Raw genomic sequence first — 16,459 nt, 5'->3', positions numbered from 1 at the left:
CCGTCTGGGATTTCGGCTGCAGCACTTACCATCCTACGTGACTGATCTTACTTCTTGTGGTAAGCCTACACCTGTCACATTTTGACTGCTATTTTTGGGCTTACTTACGCTATGTGGCGCCGTGTGTTTTTTCTTGTATTATTCTTGATCTTAGAAATGAAGGCTAGTCCATGCGAGAAATTGCCAAGAAACTGAAGATTTCCTACAACGGTGTGTACTACTCCCTTCAGAGGACAGCACACACAGGCTCTAACCAGAGTAGAAAGAGAAGTGGGAGGCCCCGTTGCACAACTGAGCAACAAGACAAGTACATTAGAGTCTCTAGTTTGAGAAATAGACGCCTCACAAGTCCTCAACTGGCAGCTTCATTAAATAGTACCCGCAAAACGCCAGTGTCAACGTCTACAATGAAGAGGCGACTCCGGGATGCTGGCCTTCAGGGCAGAGTGTCAAAGAAAAAGCCATATCTGAGACTGGCTAATAAAAGGAAAAAGATTAATATGGGCAAAAGCACACAGACATTGGACAGAGGAAGATTGGAAAAAAGTGTTATGGACAGACGAATCGAAGTTTGAGGTGTTTGGATCACACAGAAGAACATTTGTGAGGCGCAGAACAACTGAAAAGATGCTGGAAGAGTGCCTGACGCCATCTGTCAAGCATGGTGGAGGTAATGTGATGGTCTGGGTTTGCTTTGGTGCTGGTAAAGTGGGAGATTTGTACAAGGTAAAAGGGATTTTGAATAAGGAAGGCTATCACTCCATTTTGCAACGCCATGCCATACCCTGTGGACAGCGCTTGATTGGAGCCAATTTCATCCTACAACAGGACAATGACCCAAAGCACACCTCCAAATTATGCAAGAACTATTTAGGGAAGAAGCAGGCAGCTGGTATTCTCTCTGTAATGGAGTGGCCAGCGCAGTCACCAGATCGCAACTCCATAGAGCTGTTGTGGGAGCAGCTTGACCGTATGGTGCGCAAGAAGTGTCCATCAAGCCAATCCAACTTGTGGAGGAAGTGAAATGTTGCTGTGTTGAGTGAATAAATTTCATTTTTTGCTATTGAGTGCTGCTTCTTTGCTCGATTTTTTCCATATACCTTACTGGGAGAACGTCACTCCCTGTTATTTGAAGCTTAGCACCAGCTGTTTTTATTTTTTTGCACAGTGCTGCTCCTATTATATGTTTGTTTCTCTATATATATATATATATATATATATATATATATATATATATATATACAGTGAAGGAAATAAGTATTTGATCCCTTGCTGATTTTGTAAGTTTGCCCACTGTCAAAGACATGAAAAGTCTAGAATTTTTAGGCTAGGTTAATTTTACCAGTGAGAGATAGATTATATAAAAAAAAAAAAATGAAAATCACATTGTCAAAATTATATATATTTATTTGCATTGTGCACAGAGAAATAAGTATTTGATCCCTTTGGCAAACAAGACTTAATACTTGTGGCAAAACCCCTGTTGGCAAGCACAGCAGTCAGACGTTTTTTGTAGTTGATGATGAGGTTTGCACATATGTTAGATGGAATTTTGGCCCACTCCTCTTTGCAGATCATCTGTAAATCATTAAGATTTCGAGGCTGTCGCTTGGCAACTCGGATCTGCAGCTCCCTCCATAAGTTTTCGATGGGATTAAGGTCTGAAGACTGGCTAGGCCACTCCATGACCTTAATGTGCTTCTTTTTGAGCCACTCCTTTGTTGCCTTGGCTGTATGTTTCGGGTCATTGTCGTGCTGGAAGACCCAGCCACGAGCCCTTTTTAATGTCCTGGTGGAGGGAAGGAGGTTGTCACTCAGGATTTGATGGTACATGGCTCCATCCATTCTCCCATTGATGCGGTGAAGTAGTCCTGTTCCCTTAGCAGAGAAACACCCCCAAAACATAATGTTTCCACCTCCATGCTTGACAGTGGGGATGGTGTTCTTTGGTGATGATGTTCTTTGGGTCATAGGCAGCATTTCTCTTCCTCCAAACACGGCGAGTAGAGTTAATGCCAAATTTTAGTCTCATCTGACCACAGCACCTTCTCCCAATCACTCTCAGAATCATCCAGATGTTCATTTGCAAACTTCAGACGGGCCTGTACATGTGCCTTCTTGAGCAGGGGGACCTTGCGGACACTGCAGGATTTTAATCCATTATGGCGTAATGTGTTACCAATGGTTTTCTTGGTGACTGTGGTTCCAGCTGCCTTGAAATCATTAACAAGTTCCCCCCGTGTAGTTTTCGGCTGAGCTCTCACCTTCCTCAGGAATCAGGATCAAGGATACCCCATGAGGTGAGATTTTGCATGGAGCCCCAGATCGATGTCGATTGACAGTCATTTTGTATGTCTTCCATTTTCTTACTATTGCACCAACAGTTGTCTCCTTCTCACCCAGCATCTTACTTATGGTTTTGTAGCCCATTCCAGCCTTGTGCAGGTCTATGATCTTGTCCCTGACATCCTTAGAAAGCTCTTTGGTCTTGCCCATGTTGTAGAGGTTAGAGTCGGACTGATTAATTGAGTCTGTGGACAGGAGTCTTTTATACAGGTGACCATTTAAGACAGCTGTCTTTAATGCAGGCACCAAGTTGATTTGGAGCGTGTAACTGGTCTGGAGGAGGCTGAACTCTTAATGGTTGGTAGGGGATCAAATACTTATTTCTCTGTGCACAATGCAAATAAATATATATAATTTTGACAATGTGATTTTCTTTTTTTTTTTTTTATATATATAATCTATCTCTCACTGGTAAAATTAACCTAGCCTAAAAATTCTAGACTGTTCATGTCTTTGACAGTGGGCAAACTTACAAATTCAGCAAGGGATCAAATACTTATTTCCTTCACTGTATATATATATATATATATATATATATATATATACACATATATATACACATATATACAGCAACAGAACCAAGCTCAGTACATAAATACAGCACAAGAACAAATCTTAGTACATATATACAGCCCCAGAACCAAGCTCAGTACATAAATATACAGCAACAGAACCAAGCTCAGTACATGAATACAACACCAGAACAAAGCTCATTACATATATACAGCACCAGAACAAATCTCAGTACATATATACAGCACCCGTACTAAGCTCAGTATATATAGATATATACAGCACAAGCACAAATACAGCTCAGCACAGAGATCATTTGTAAATTCAGTTAAAGCCCTGCCATAGAAGTTTGTACGACATAAAATGACAGCTCCCAGTATAGCCTGAACAGTGGTTAGGATATGCTAGGGGTTGTTGTTTCCATAAAGGTTTGATACCATCCATCATCTCGCTGCAGATCATATAGTTACTACAGTACTTATCAGTCACAGGGAGAATAAACATTTACATTGAGTGACTCACAGGAGAAGCGTTAGATTCTTTTTTGTCCTTTTTCTCTTTTCTTCTCCACCCGGTCCAAACCCTATGACTTCTCCCCGCCACTACCAATTTATGCAGTTTGCCGTTCAGATGTCTTCGGCTTCTCACTTTTCCAACATTTCTGCACCTATAAACGAAGAAAAAGTTCTCATGGTTCCAAACTGCACCCCTGAATATAATAACACCATACACTGTCCTCATGAAGTAGAGTGTGTCAAACACTGTAAAGTAAAACACCACACACACACTAACAATGCCCCCTGTAGATAGCGCCAGTCACAAAACCTCTTTAGATAACGCCAATCTACTTTAGATTGGCATTGTTTTTTTTAACATGCTTTTATTTTTCTAGGATGTTACAAGGCTTTGAACTTTAGCAGCATTTCTCACATTTCCAAGAAAATGTCAAAAGGCTATTTTTACAGGGGCAGTTGAGTTGTGAAGTGGCCTTGAGGGCCTTATATATTAGAAACCCACAATAAGTCACCCCATTTTAAAAACGTCACCCCTTAAAGTATTCAAAACAGCATTAAGAAAGATTTTAAATTCTTTGTGGAATCCTCCCACAAGTGACCCCACTTAGGAAACTATACCCCTTGAGGAATTCATCTAGGGGTGTAGTGAGCATTTTGACCCCACAGGGGTTTCATAGATTTTGTTAGAATTGGGCAGTGAAAATAAAATCAATCCTTTTTCTTCAATAAGATGTACCTTTAGCTCAAAATTTTTCATTTTCTCAACAAATAAAGGAAAAAAAGAACCCCAACATTTGAAAAGCAACTTCTCTGGAGTATGGAAATACCCCATATGTGGTCATGAACTGCTGTTTGGGCACACGGCAAAGATCAGAAGAGAAGTAGCACCATTTGGCTTTTGGAGCACAGATTTTCTGGATTGGTTTCTTGACACCATTTCGCTTTTGCAAAGCCCCTAAGGTACCAGTACAGTGGAAACTACCCAAAAGTGACTCCATTCACAATACTACAACCCGTGAAAAATTAATCTAGGGGTGTAGTGAGCATTTTGACCCCCACAGGTGTTTCATAGATTTTATTAGACTTGGGCAGTGAAAATAAAAAAATCCCTAACATTTGTAAAGCAATTTCTCCCAAGTACGGCAATACCCCATTTGTGTTAACAAACTGCTGTTTGGGCACACAGTAGGGTTCAGAAGGGAAGGAGTGCCATTTAGCTTTTGGAGTGAAGATTTAGCTTGATTGGTTTCTGGTAGCTATGTCGCATTTTCAAAGCCTCTGTCGGACCAAAACAGTGGAAACCACACAGAAGTGACCCCATTTTGGAAACTACACCTCTCAAGGTATTGACCTAGGGTTGTAGTGAGCATGTTAACCCCGCAGGTGTTTTGCAGCAATAAGTGTGCACTCGATGTTGCAGAGTGAAAATGGGATTTTTCCCATAAATATGCCAATATGTGGTGCCCAGCATGTGCCACCATAACAAGACAGCTCTCTAATTATTATGCTGTGTTTCCTGGTTTTAGAATAACCCTATATGTGGCCCTAATCTTTTGCCTGGACAATCGACCAAATACCATGCAAAGTTGAGGCCTAATTTCGCAATTTACAAAGTATTGGATCACAATTGCAGAGGCTCTGATAGTAAATAATAAAATAAAAGAAATGCCTGAGAAGTGACACCCCTCAAGGCATATATTAAGGGGTGTAGTGAGCATTTTCACCCCACAGGTCTTTTCCATAAACGATTGCGCTGCGAATGGTGCAAAGTAAAAATTTCAATTTTCACTAGATATGCCATTTCAGTGGCGAATATGTCATGCCCAGCTTGTGCCACTGGAGACACACACCCCAAGAATTGTTAAAAGGGTTCTCCCGGGTATGACGATGCCATATATGTGGAAGCAAATTGCTGTTTGGGCATACTGTAGGGCTCAAAAGGGAGGGAGCGCCATTTGGCTTTTGGAGCGTGGATTTTTCTTGGTAGTAGTTTTGTTTGGAGTTCTACTGGTATTTCAGTTTATAATGTGGAGGTACATGTACGCTGGGCAGAGTACATCAGGGGCATAGTCAGGTGGTATAATAATGGGGTTAAAAAACCAATAAAATAATCCATAGATGTGTGTTATGCTGTTAAGCAATCCTTTCTGCACAGGCCGGTGTTGCATTTATGAACTGATAAATTATGTTCTTACTTATCCCCCTTTTGGTCCACACTCCGCACCTTTGCAGTTTGGGGAATTTTAACAGTTAGGCCTCATGCACACAAACGTGCTTTTGCGGCCGCAATTCCCCCGAAAATCCACGGGAGAATTGCGGCCACATTCATTCCTATGGGGCCATGCACACGACCTTGGTTTTCACGGTCCGTGCATGGCCCCGGAGCCCAGACCACAGAAAGAACGGGCAAGCCTTATTACAGCCGTTTTCTGCGGTCCGGGCTCATTGATAATAATGGCCGCGGCCATGTGCATAGCCCACGATTTGCGGGCGGCTCGCGGCTGACACTCCCTGGCCGGCCAACCCGAAAATCACGGCCGTGCACATGGCTACGGTCGTGTGCATGAGGCCTTAACGATAATGCACGTGGTACAATGACAGTAGAGAAATGCAACGTCCAAATTATGAAGAAGGTCAGGGCAGGCGGCAGACGATCACAACGTTGAACAGGTAAAAGTTCAGGGCAGGTGGCAGACAAGGATGGTCCAGTTTAAGCAGGTTCAGTAACAGTAAATCCAATAGTAAACACAGGAGAGCAGTACTAGGAAGCTAGACTATAGAACCTAAGGGTATGTTCACACGGCAGCGTCCGTTACGGCTGAAATTACGGTGCTGTTTTCAGGAGAAGACAGCACCGTAATTTCAGCCGTAATGGCATGTGCAGGCGTTTTTCGCTGCGTCCATTACGGACGTAATTGGAGCTGTTTTTCCATGGAGTCCATGGAAAACGGCTCCATTTACGTCTGAAGAAGTGACAGGCACTTCTTTGACGCGGGCGCCTTTTTTACAAGCCGCCTTTTGACAGCGGCGCGTAAAAAAAATGACCGTCGGCACAGAACATCGTAAGATCCATTCAAATGAATGGGCAGATGTTTGCCGACGCTTTTGAGCCGCATTTTCGGACGTAATTCGAGGCTAAAACGCCCGAATTGCGTCCGTAAATAGTGCGTGTGAACCCAGCCTAACTGTTAAAACAAAAACTAAAGGGGGAGGGTACCTTAGGTATCTGGGAAAGCGGGGTGGCTGACAGGAGAGCTATAAGAGAGCGCCAGCAGTGTGGAGTGAATATGAGACGCAGTGGTGGACAGGAGCCAGGAAATGCAGTAAACTGGTGCGTTAACGGCGAAGGGAGCGGGTGGCAGTGGCGGCCATGACACACATATAAAAGACATAAATTGAATTTCAGCTGAAGACCATTTTAAAACATGACTTGAAGAACCTGGTGCTGGTGTGGGTCTCACAAACTACCCGATGGCTGATATACTCTACAAAAAGAGCAGGGCTGAAGGGAGGAGCAACACGGTCATGTATGAAGAAGGCATGGCTGTGGAGAACGTGCAATAAGTAACTAACTGTAATTGCTATCACTATTATGGGGAAAAAGTGGTCCATGCGCAGATCCCCTGTTCACGTTACTCGATCTCTATCAAATGTAGATTCCATACTAAAAGTGTTTGGCCAATCCTGCTCTCTCTCTCTCTCTCTCTCTCTCTATATATATATATATTTACTCTAAATTATTATACATATATGTACTCTCTAGTCCTCTTTATCTATGAGATGAGGCAGAGAAGCCATGCAATTTTTGCGGCTATCCTAGTCCAATTCATCTTCTGTGAGAGTTTTTAGGCTGCATTAGGTAGAGGCTCAGTTCTTTTTCTATTTATGTGGCTGTTCTAGCATTTCATCTCTTTTAAGAAATTGTGTGAACAGTTGTTTTATTTCACGGCTCAGCTGATGCTCTGGAACCCTAGGGAGAAAGCAAGAGTGAGGGAGGGGGAGGTAAGTATTCCTGTGTGGAGGTGGGGAGTACTGTAGGCGTGCCTCCTATTATTTAAAACATACCAAGATTTCTACAGGAAATCAATGCTTCCATAGCAGAAAAAAGAGTTAGGGTATGTACACACGGCAGCGTCCGTAACGGCTGAAATGACGGGGCTGTTTCCAGGAGAAAACAGCCCCGTCATTTCAGCCGTAACGGCATGTGCAGGCGCTTGAACGCTGCGTCCACTACGGACGTAACTGGAGCTGGTTTTCCATGGAGTCCATGGAAAACCGCTCCATTTACGTCTGAAGAAGTGACATGACACTTCTTTGGCGCGGGCGTCTATTTACGCGCCGTCTTTTGACAGCGATGCGTAAATATACGCCTCGTGTGAACAGACAAACGTCAGCCCATTGCTTTCAATGGGCAAATGTTTGCCAACGCTATCGAGGCGCATTTTCGGACGTAATTTGAGGCGTAAAACGCCCGAATTACGTCCGTAAATAAGCCGTGTGAACATACCCTTAGGGAAAGAATGAATGGGAAATCACAGAGAAGGAGGGAAAGTGGCAATCAGATAATAAAGATAATAAACAGCAGCATATGATCCAATGTGAAATGTATAGAGCTGTCATGTCAAACGTCTTTATATTCTTAAACATTACATGGTGTATACGAGAACATGCACAATGTTGACTACATGACATATGTCATAGTTTTGATTAAAAGGCTTAACATCAGCTAAGCAACCACATTCTAGATGTTGCTGGATTTATAAAGGCAGTAAGTAAGACATCTAGACATCTAGACATCTAGATAAATAAATATTACATGTATCAAATACATAAAAGGTTTACTTGGATAATTCCAATATTTATATTATTGCATATTAATATTATTATAAGCAGCATGGAGAGTACCGTACACAGTGTCAATGAAAACACATTTATCATGTAATATACGTAATGCATATGCTATGTATAATATTTCTGAACACAAATGTGGTTTCTAGAATCCCAAGACAATACAATAAAATTTATGAATATAAAAATGCCTTTCTATTATTGATTCAAATAAAAGGGTAGACAGGCAGATAGATAGCAAGATAGATCCAGTCTGTGCACAACATAAACCCATCTCCCCCACCCTTTTCCGTCTGCTCACGTCACCTCACTGTTTTCTATTCATAAATTCTTCACTCTTTCACAGTGAAAAAAGCAGAATCAGCTCCACAGGGGATAGTGAACGTGTGTACATGGAGAAGTATACAGGAAGGCACAGTGCACTGTGTACAGGAAACCAGGGACATTGGGGAAAGAATAAGGCACAGACTGAGAGTGGGTAGGTGACTCTGACAACATGAAGAAAAGAGTGACAGTGTGTAGGAGACAGAGTGGGCATTCAATAACTGCCACAGAGTTGTTATAGGAAGACAGCCATAAATTCACAGATTTATATCTATGGATAGATAGATAGATAGATAGATAGATAGATAGATAGATAGATAGATAGATAGATAGATAGATAGATAGATAGATAGATAGATAGATAGATAGATAGATAGATATGAAACTAAAATATACACCTATTTCATCAGGTTAAAGTCACACACACCTATCACACAGATAGAGGACTATTACCCCCACCTTCTGCCTCTAATCCAGTTGTATGTGCAGACACTATACTTAGCATTTTCGAGTATATATATATATATACATATATATATATATATATATATATATATATATATATAGATATATGTATTATATATACATATATGTATTATATACACATATGTGTGTGTGTGTCTTCACATACTTGAATGAAAAATCCCAATCGTGTAACAGATCATTTTCCCATAAAAGGGAGAAGTCAACAGCAAAAATCATCTAGCAGCCAACACCCAACCAGACATGGGTTCCCTCTCTTGAGCCTTACCTCCCACGCACAGCAGCGACATGGTCTTCGGCGCCTAGTGTAGAGCAGGCAGTGATGCCCACCACTTCCTCCGGCAACGTTAGCTGGTCAGTGCCCTCCTCTGGCTACAGCTAGTCATAATGACTCTCGCTCACACTGCACTGTCTGCCATATTTATGCTTCAGCACCAAGGCTGTGGAGAGCTCCGTTTGACGTCAGGGGAAGGAGAGGGAGTAGAATGGAGTGCAGCTCCGAGGGGAGGGAGAGGGGAGGAGTGAACACACCTGATTTGCAAAAACCTACCAAGTGTTTCACACGTCACTAACAGGAGTAAGTGCTCCCCTCCAGCCTCCATATAATGTAAGACGCATACGTGGCTATGTAGTGTAATATGGAAGGAGTTATTACGTAGAGGAGGAATAGTACAAGCGCTTACATCCTAGTGGCAATGGACTAGAAAGTGTACTATCAGCCTGTTCTTCAATCACCCATTTATGGCATGTCAATGTAGTATATGCCATGTTTCTCCATATGATAATGCACAACAATGCCAAACATGCCAAGAAGAGATGCCAGCTGCCAGTTAATCTTAATGATTTGTATGTTGGAGAACAGATTTTTTTTATTTCTTTTTTTAGAGATTCACCCATCTATGGAGAGTAAAGAAGGGATTGCCAGGTTCGAGTTTCACAGGGAATAAAAATAATTCAGGCTTTGCAATGGAGAAGTCACTGATTTATAATGCAAAGTAATGTGGGTGTGGTGGGTACTTTTAGTGTTTACTTTTTGTTATCCACTATTTATATGGCAGCCTTGAGTTTATTTTCTTATTTACATAGATCCCAGTGGTTATTGCAAATATAATGCCACCTCCATATATAAACCATGGGGTTGGGAAGGAGGCAGGGGGGTCTGTTGTCAGTTTTTCAATCTTTTGTTCAACCATGCTGGAAATTGCTGAATCTTTTGTTTTACCCCAGAGATAAGAAGCACATGAGCAAGCTTGCCATCCGTCCGTAAATTTACGGACAGTCCGCAAAACCCCCGCGTTTTTTTCTGCCGTCCGTAGCGTCTGGCAGAAATAAACACTGTCTGGGATTTCCTCTGTTCCCTCCGATGATTTGCACTGCGCATGCGCCAAAATTTACATGCGCAGACGCAGTGCAAATAAGAAGGGAAGCGCAGCCGGCAATTAGGACGAGAGTGGCGGAGGAGGAGGAGCCTATGACTGTCTGACTGGGGTGACCTCAGTCAGAGACACACAGACTGTCATTGGGTCAGTGCCGGGACCAGTAACGTGTGAGTCACCTGGTCCTGACCTCATGTCCAGAGACCAGGCAGGGGGGTGTGGGTGGGGATGGATTGAGTGTCCGACTCACATAGTCACAGCCCCGCTTGTAGCTTTCCCGTGCTTAATTAGTGTAGGAAAGCTCACAGTCATTCCCAATGCATGCTGCATGCAGTAGCAGCCAGTCTGAGTCTCTGACCAGTTACCACCCCCACGCAGCAGACAGACGTTGCCGGCAGGATAGACTGAGACCGTGCCCGCCGTTATTGAATTGACCCTCAACTACTACTGTTTTTCAGCTATGGAGTGTGATAGCTTCTATATTGCAGTGGTTAGCTTGTTTGCCTTGCATGAAAGAACACTGGTTCAAAATCCAGCAGTGTGGTTTTTTTCTTAAATATTATTAATATCTTAATTGTATTAGGCTAAGTTCACACTAGCGTTAATATACGTTTACCTCTCTTCCGTCAGAGGAAGAGAGGATCGATACATTAAACGGAAAGCAACGGTTCCATTACAATCACCATTGAATTTAATCAGTTGCTTTCCGTTTGTCTCCGTTCGCTAGGTTTCCATTCTTTTGAACAGAAATAAAAGTTCTGCAGACTGCACTTTTGTTTCCGTTCAAAAAAAACGGAAACCTAGCGAACGGAGACAAACGGAAAGCTACTGATACAAAAGAATTACCATTGAAATCAATGGTAATTCTAACGAAACCGTTGCTTTCCGTTTAATGTATCGATCCTCTCTTCCTCTGACGGAAGAGAGGTAAACGTATAGAAACGCTAGTGTGAACGAAGCCTTACTTTAATCGTTTTTAAATTCAACTTCAGTTGTGCCCGTACTCTTCTTTTTACTATCCCACTCGTCTGATCACTTATAAAAGGTGTTAGTTATTCTCTTTATTATCACTGAGGCCCCATGGACACGACCATGCTCGTAATCACAATCTGTGATTATGGGCACGGCCGGCTGCGGACAGTCATCCGCATTTGTGGACCGTGCTCCCATTATTAAGTATGGGAGCATGGCCCATAAAATAAAAAAATAGTCCTATTTTTTACGGAAGGTTTCTACGGCCATAGAAATGAATAGGTCCGTAATTACGGACGAAATCTACGGTCGTGTGCATGGGGCCTTACTCATGATTTTGTAATGTGCCCGTAAAAAGTTTGGTCTGTCCGTGATTTTTAGCTCAGTTGTCCAGAAATTTCTGAAGTGGAGGTTGGCAATCCTGCACATGAGGTGTCTGAAAGCCACTATCCCGTCTAGTCTCCATATAGTGCACACTCAACCATGCCAAGATAATGGAGGCATTATCTAATGCGTATAGCAATCTTCATCTCCATAAAAATTTGAATTATATTGGGAAACCTTTATAAATATCTAGAGAAAATACAAGTCCATATTAACATGGCTGCTGACAGCACAGTACAGGTAGTAAATGCCTGTGATGTTAACCCCTTCCGGACATTTGCCGTATGTATACGTCATGGAAAGCTAGTGCTTCCTGCATTTTTCCGTATCCATACGACAAATGCTGGGCACCGGCTCAGAAGCTGAGCCGGTGCCATCATCGCCGGATGTCAGCGGTATCTTACAACTGACATCCGGCTGTAATGGCAGGGACCGAAATTAGCTTCGATCCCCGCCATTAACCCCTTAAATGCAGTGCTCAAACGCGATCGCTGCACTTAACCCCTTCCCGCAATTTCACATACAGTTACGTGATGGGAGCTGGTGTTTTCGCGGAATTCAACGTAACTGTACGTGAAAGAGATGGAGCTGGCTCAGGAGCTGAGCCAGCGACAACACCGCCTGGTGACAGCTGTATGTTACAGCTGGCACCCTGAGGTATTGGCCAGGACCGGAGCTAGCATCCGATCCAGCCGATTAACCCCTCAGATGCTGCATTCAATAGAGATCACAGCAGGTGAGGAGTTTATAGCCACCGGCACCCCAGCAACGTGATCGCTGGGTTGCTGGTGGCTGCAAAGGCGATCGGAGGCCTAATACTTACCTCCCGATCTGCCAGTAACGGAATCCTCCTATGTCCCGTCGTCGGCGGGGCCCAAAAGGCTTCCGGTACCATCGGCAAGATGGCGCCGGCTTAGCTTCCGGCTCAGAAGCTGAGCCGGCGTCATCAGCAGTGGGTGTCCGCTGTATGTTAAGCAGACATCCCACTGTAAAGGCAGGAACCGGAGCTAGCTCCGATTCCTGCCATTAACCCCTTCAATGCAGCAATCCAGTGCAATCGCTGCATCAAAGTGGTTTGTATGAAATCGGCAGCCTATCATGCGATGGCAAGGCTGGCGACTGCTACCATGGCAACAGGAGGCCTAACAATGGCTTCCTATCTGCCATTACGGAAGCCGATTAGACCCCGTCCGGAGGTGGAGCCTGACCGGCTTGCTGTCAGTGAACAACTGACAGTTCTAATACATTGCACTACATAGGTAGTGCAATGTATTAGAACATCAAACAAACAGTTGGAGCTTCAAGTCCTCTAGTGGGACTAAAGAATAGTGTAAAAAAAAAAGTGTAAAAAAAGTAAAAATAAAAGTTGTAAAAAATACAATAAAAGTTTCAAGTAATAAAATAAAACACAAATCGCCCTTTTTCACTTATCAAGTCATTTATTGTTGAAAAAAATCATAAAGCCCTACATATTTGGTATCGCTGCGACCGTAACAGGAACTATAAAAATATTATGTTATTTATTCCGCACAGTGAACGCCGTAAAAAAAAAACTAAAAAATACTGACGTAATTACTATTTTTTGGTCACTTTGTCTTCCAAAAATTTAAATAAAAAGTGATCAAAAAGTACCCAAAAATGGTACCTATAAAAACTATACATCGTCTCGCTAAAAACAAGCCCTCATACAGCACCGTCGACGAAAAAATTAAAACCGTTATGGCTCTCACAACTTGGCGACAGAAAAAATCCATTCTCTTTACAAAAGTTATTTTATTGTGCAAAAAGTTGTAGAACATAAAAAAGTGCTATAAATTAGGTATTACTGGAATCGGACTGACCCGCAGAATAAAGGTAACATGTAATTTATAACGCGTGGTGAACGCTGTATAAAAAGAACTAAAAAAATATGCCAGAGTTGCTGTTTTTTGGTCACCTTGCCTCCCAAAATAAAAAGGATAACAAGTGATCATAAAGTCGCATGTACCCCAAAATGGTACCAATAAAAACTACAGCTCGTCCCGCAAAAAAAAACAGCCTTCATACTACTACGTCTATGAAAAAATAAAATTAGTTAAGGCTTCCATAAGTCAGGAATGAAAAAATATGCAGTTGTGCCGACCCGAGGGGAACATTTTTTCTGTTTCAAGTGGCGAATTATCAAGGCCCCTAAAATAAGGGAACCAGGAAGGGTAGGGCGCAAACATATCTGCTGGAAGTGAGGGTGCCCGTATTATACCAGGACAACACTTCCCAGCAAAATTCCTCAAACTGCAAAGATGCAGAGTGTGGACCTAAAGGGGAATAAGTAAGGACCATTTATTAGTGAGACACCGGCCTGTGCAGAAAGGCTTGTGTCACAGCGTAACAAATATCTATGGATTATTTTATTGGTTTTTTTACCCCATTATTATACCACCTGACTATGCCCCTTATATACACTGCCCGGCTTACATGTACCCCCACATTATAAACGGAAACACCAGTAAGACTCCAAACAAAACTACTACCAAGCCAAGTCCACGCACCAAAAGCCAAATGGTGCTACCTCCCTTCTAAACCCTACAGTGTGCCCAAACAGCAGTTTACTTCCACATAAATGGCATCGCCATACCCGGGAGAACCCTTTTAACAATTTTTGGGGTGTGTGTCTCCAGTGGCACAAGCTGGGCACGACATATTTCCCAGTAAAATGGCATATCTAGGGAAAAATTAAAATTTTTACTTTGCACCTTCTGCAGTGCAATCATTCATGGAAAAGGCCTGTGGGGTGAAAATGCTCACTACACCCCTTAATAAATGCCTTGTGGGGTGCAGTTTCCAAAATGGGGTCACTTCTCAGCAGTTTCTTTTATTATTTCACATCAGAGCCCTGCAATTGTGATCCAATACTTTGTAAATTGCCAAATTAGGCCTTAATTTTACATGGTACACTTTCACTCCTGAGCCTGGTCGAATGTCCAGGCAACAGAATAGGGCCACACGTAGGGTGTTTCTAAAACCGGGAAACAGCATAATAATTAGAGAGCTGTCTTGTTATGGTGGCACAAGCCGGGCACCACATATTGGCATATCTATGGAAAAACTCCCATTTTCACTCTGCAACATCGAGTGCACACCAATTTCTGCCAATCACCTGTGGTGTTAATGTGCTCACTACACCCCTAGGTGAATACCTTGAGGGGTGTAGTTTCCAAAATGGTGTCACTTCTGGGGGGATCCACTGTTTTGGTCCCACAGGGACTTTGCAAATGCGACATAGCGCCCAGAAACCAATCCAGCAAAATCTGTACTCCAAAAGCCAAATGGCACTCCTTCCCTTCAGAGCCCTACTCTGTGCCCAAACAGCAGTTTATGACCACATATGTGGTATTGCCATACACAGGAGAAGTTGCTTTACAAGTGTTGGTGTGTGCTTTTTCATTCATTTTTTGAGAAAATCAAACATTTTCAGCTAAAACTACGTCTTATTGAAGAAAAAGGATTTTTTTTATCTTCACTGCCCAATTCTAATAAAATCTATGAAACCCCTGTGGGTTCAAAATGCTCACTACACCCCTAAATGGATTCTTCAAGGGGTGTAGTTTCCTAAATGGAGTCACTTTTTTGGTGTTTTCACTGTTTTGGTCCCTTAGGGGCTTTGCAAATGCAACGTGGTCTCCGCAAACCATTCCTACTAAATTTGAGCTCCAAAAGCCAAATGGCGCTCTTTCCCTTCTATGTCGTGCCGTGTGTCCAAATAGCCGTTTATGACCACATGCGGGGTATTGTTTTACTCGGGAGAAATTGCTTTACAAATGTAGTGGTGCATTTTCTCCTTTTAGTCCTTGTGGAAATTAGAAAAAATTAGCTAAATCTACATTTTCTTTGAAAGAATGTCGATTTTCATTTTCACGGCCTACTTCCAATAATTTCTGCAAAAAACCTGCGGGGTCAAAATGCTCCCTATACCCCTAGATAATTTCCTCAAGGGGTATAGTTTCCAAAATGGGGTCACTTTTGGGGGATTTCCACTGTTTTGGCACCGCAAGAGCCTTTCAGACCTGACATGGTGCCTAAAATATTTTCTAATAAAAAGGAGGCCCCAAAATCCTCTAGGTGCTCCTTTGCTTCTGAGGCCTGTGCTTCAGTCAATAAGTGCACTAGGGCCACATGTGGGGTATTTCTAAAAACTGCAGTATCTGTGCAATAGATATTGAGTTGCGTTTCTCTGGTAAAACTTTCTGTGTTACAAAAAAAATTAATGAAATATGAATTTCTGCATAAAAAAAAAAGAAATTTGAAAGTTTCACATCTAATTTGCCTTAATTCCTGTGAAACGTCTAAAGGGTTAAGAAACTTTCTAAATGCTGTTTTGAATACTGTGAGGGGTGAAGTTTTTTAAATGGGGTGACCTATCGAGGGTTTCTAATATATAAGGCCCTAAAATCCGCTTCACAACTGAACTGGTCCCGGTAAAAATAGCCTTTTGAAATTTTCTTGAAAATTTGAGAAATTGCTGCTAAAGTTCTAAGCCTTGTAACGTCATAGAAAAATAAAAGGATGTTCAAAAAACAATGCCAATCTAAAGTAGACATATGGGTGATGTTAATTAGCAACAATTTTGTGTGGTATCACTATCTGTCTTACAAGCAGATAAATATAAATTTAGAAAAATGCAAATTTTTCAAATTTTTCAAATTTTTCGCTAAATTTTGG

General features: G+C 42.3%; 1 protein-coding gene across 8 annotated transcripts in view; it reads right to left on the bottom strand.

The window, feature by feature from the left end:
• UNC13A (unc-13 homolog A) overlaps positions 1-9,505 on the bottom strand; it is a 667,493-nt gene extending 657,988 nt beyond the window's left edge. For all 8 annotated transcript variants that reach the window (XM_075863594.1, XM_075863599.1, XM_075863597.1 and 5 more), the window contains exon 1: positions 9,298-9,505. In XM_075863594.1, coding sequence (XP_075719709.1) covers positions 9,298-9,319 — 22 coding nt within the window. In that variant the 5' untranslated portion in view covers positions 9,320-9,505. The remainder of the gene's footprint in view (positions 1-9,297) is intronic.
• Between the last annotated feature and the right edge of the window lie 6,954 nt (positions 9,506-16,459).

Source organism: Rhinoderma darwinii, chromosome 1, assembly GCF_050947455.1.
Source record: "Rhinoderma darwinii isolate aRhiDar2 chromosome 1, aRhiDar2.hap1, whole genome shotgun sequence".
NCBI lineage: Eukaryota > Metazoa > Chordata > Amphibia > Anura > Rhinodermatidae > Rhinoderma > Rhinoderma darwinii.
The sequence above is the reverse complement of the archived record's forward strand: the minus strand, read 5'-3'. Positions and strand labels throughout refer to the sequence as shown.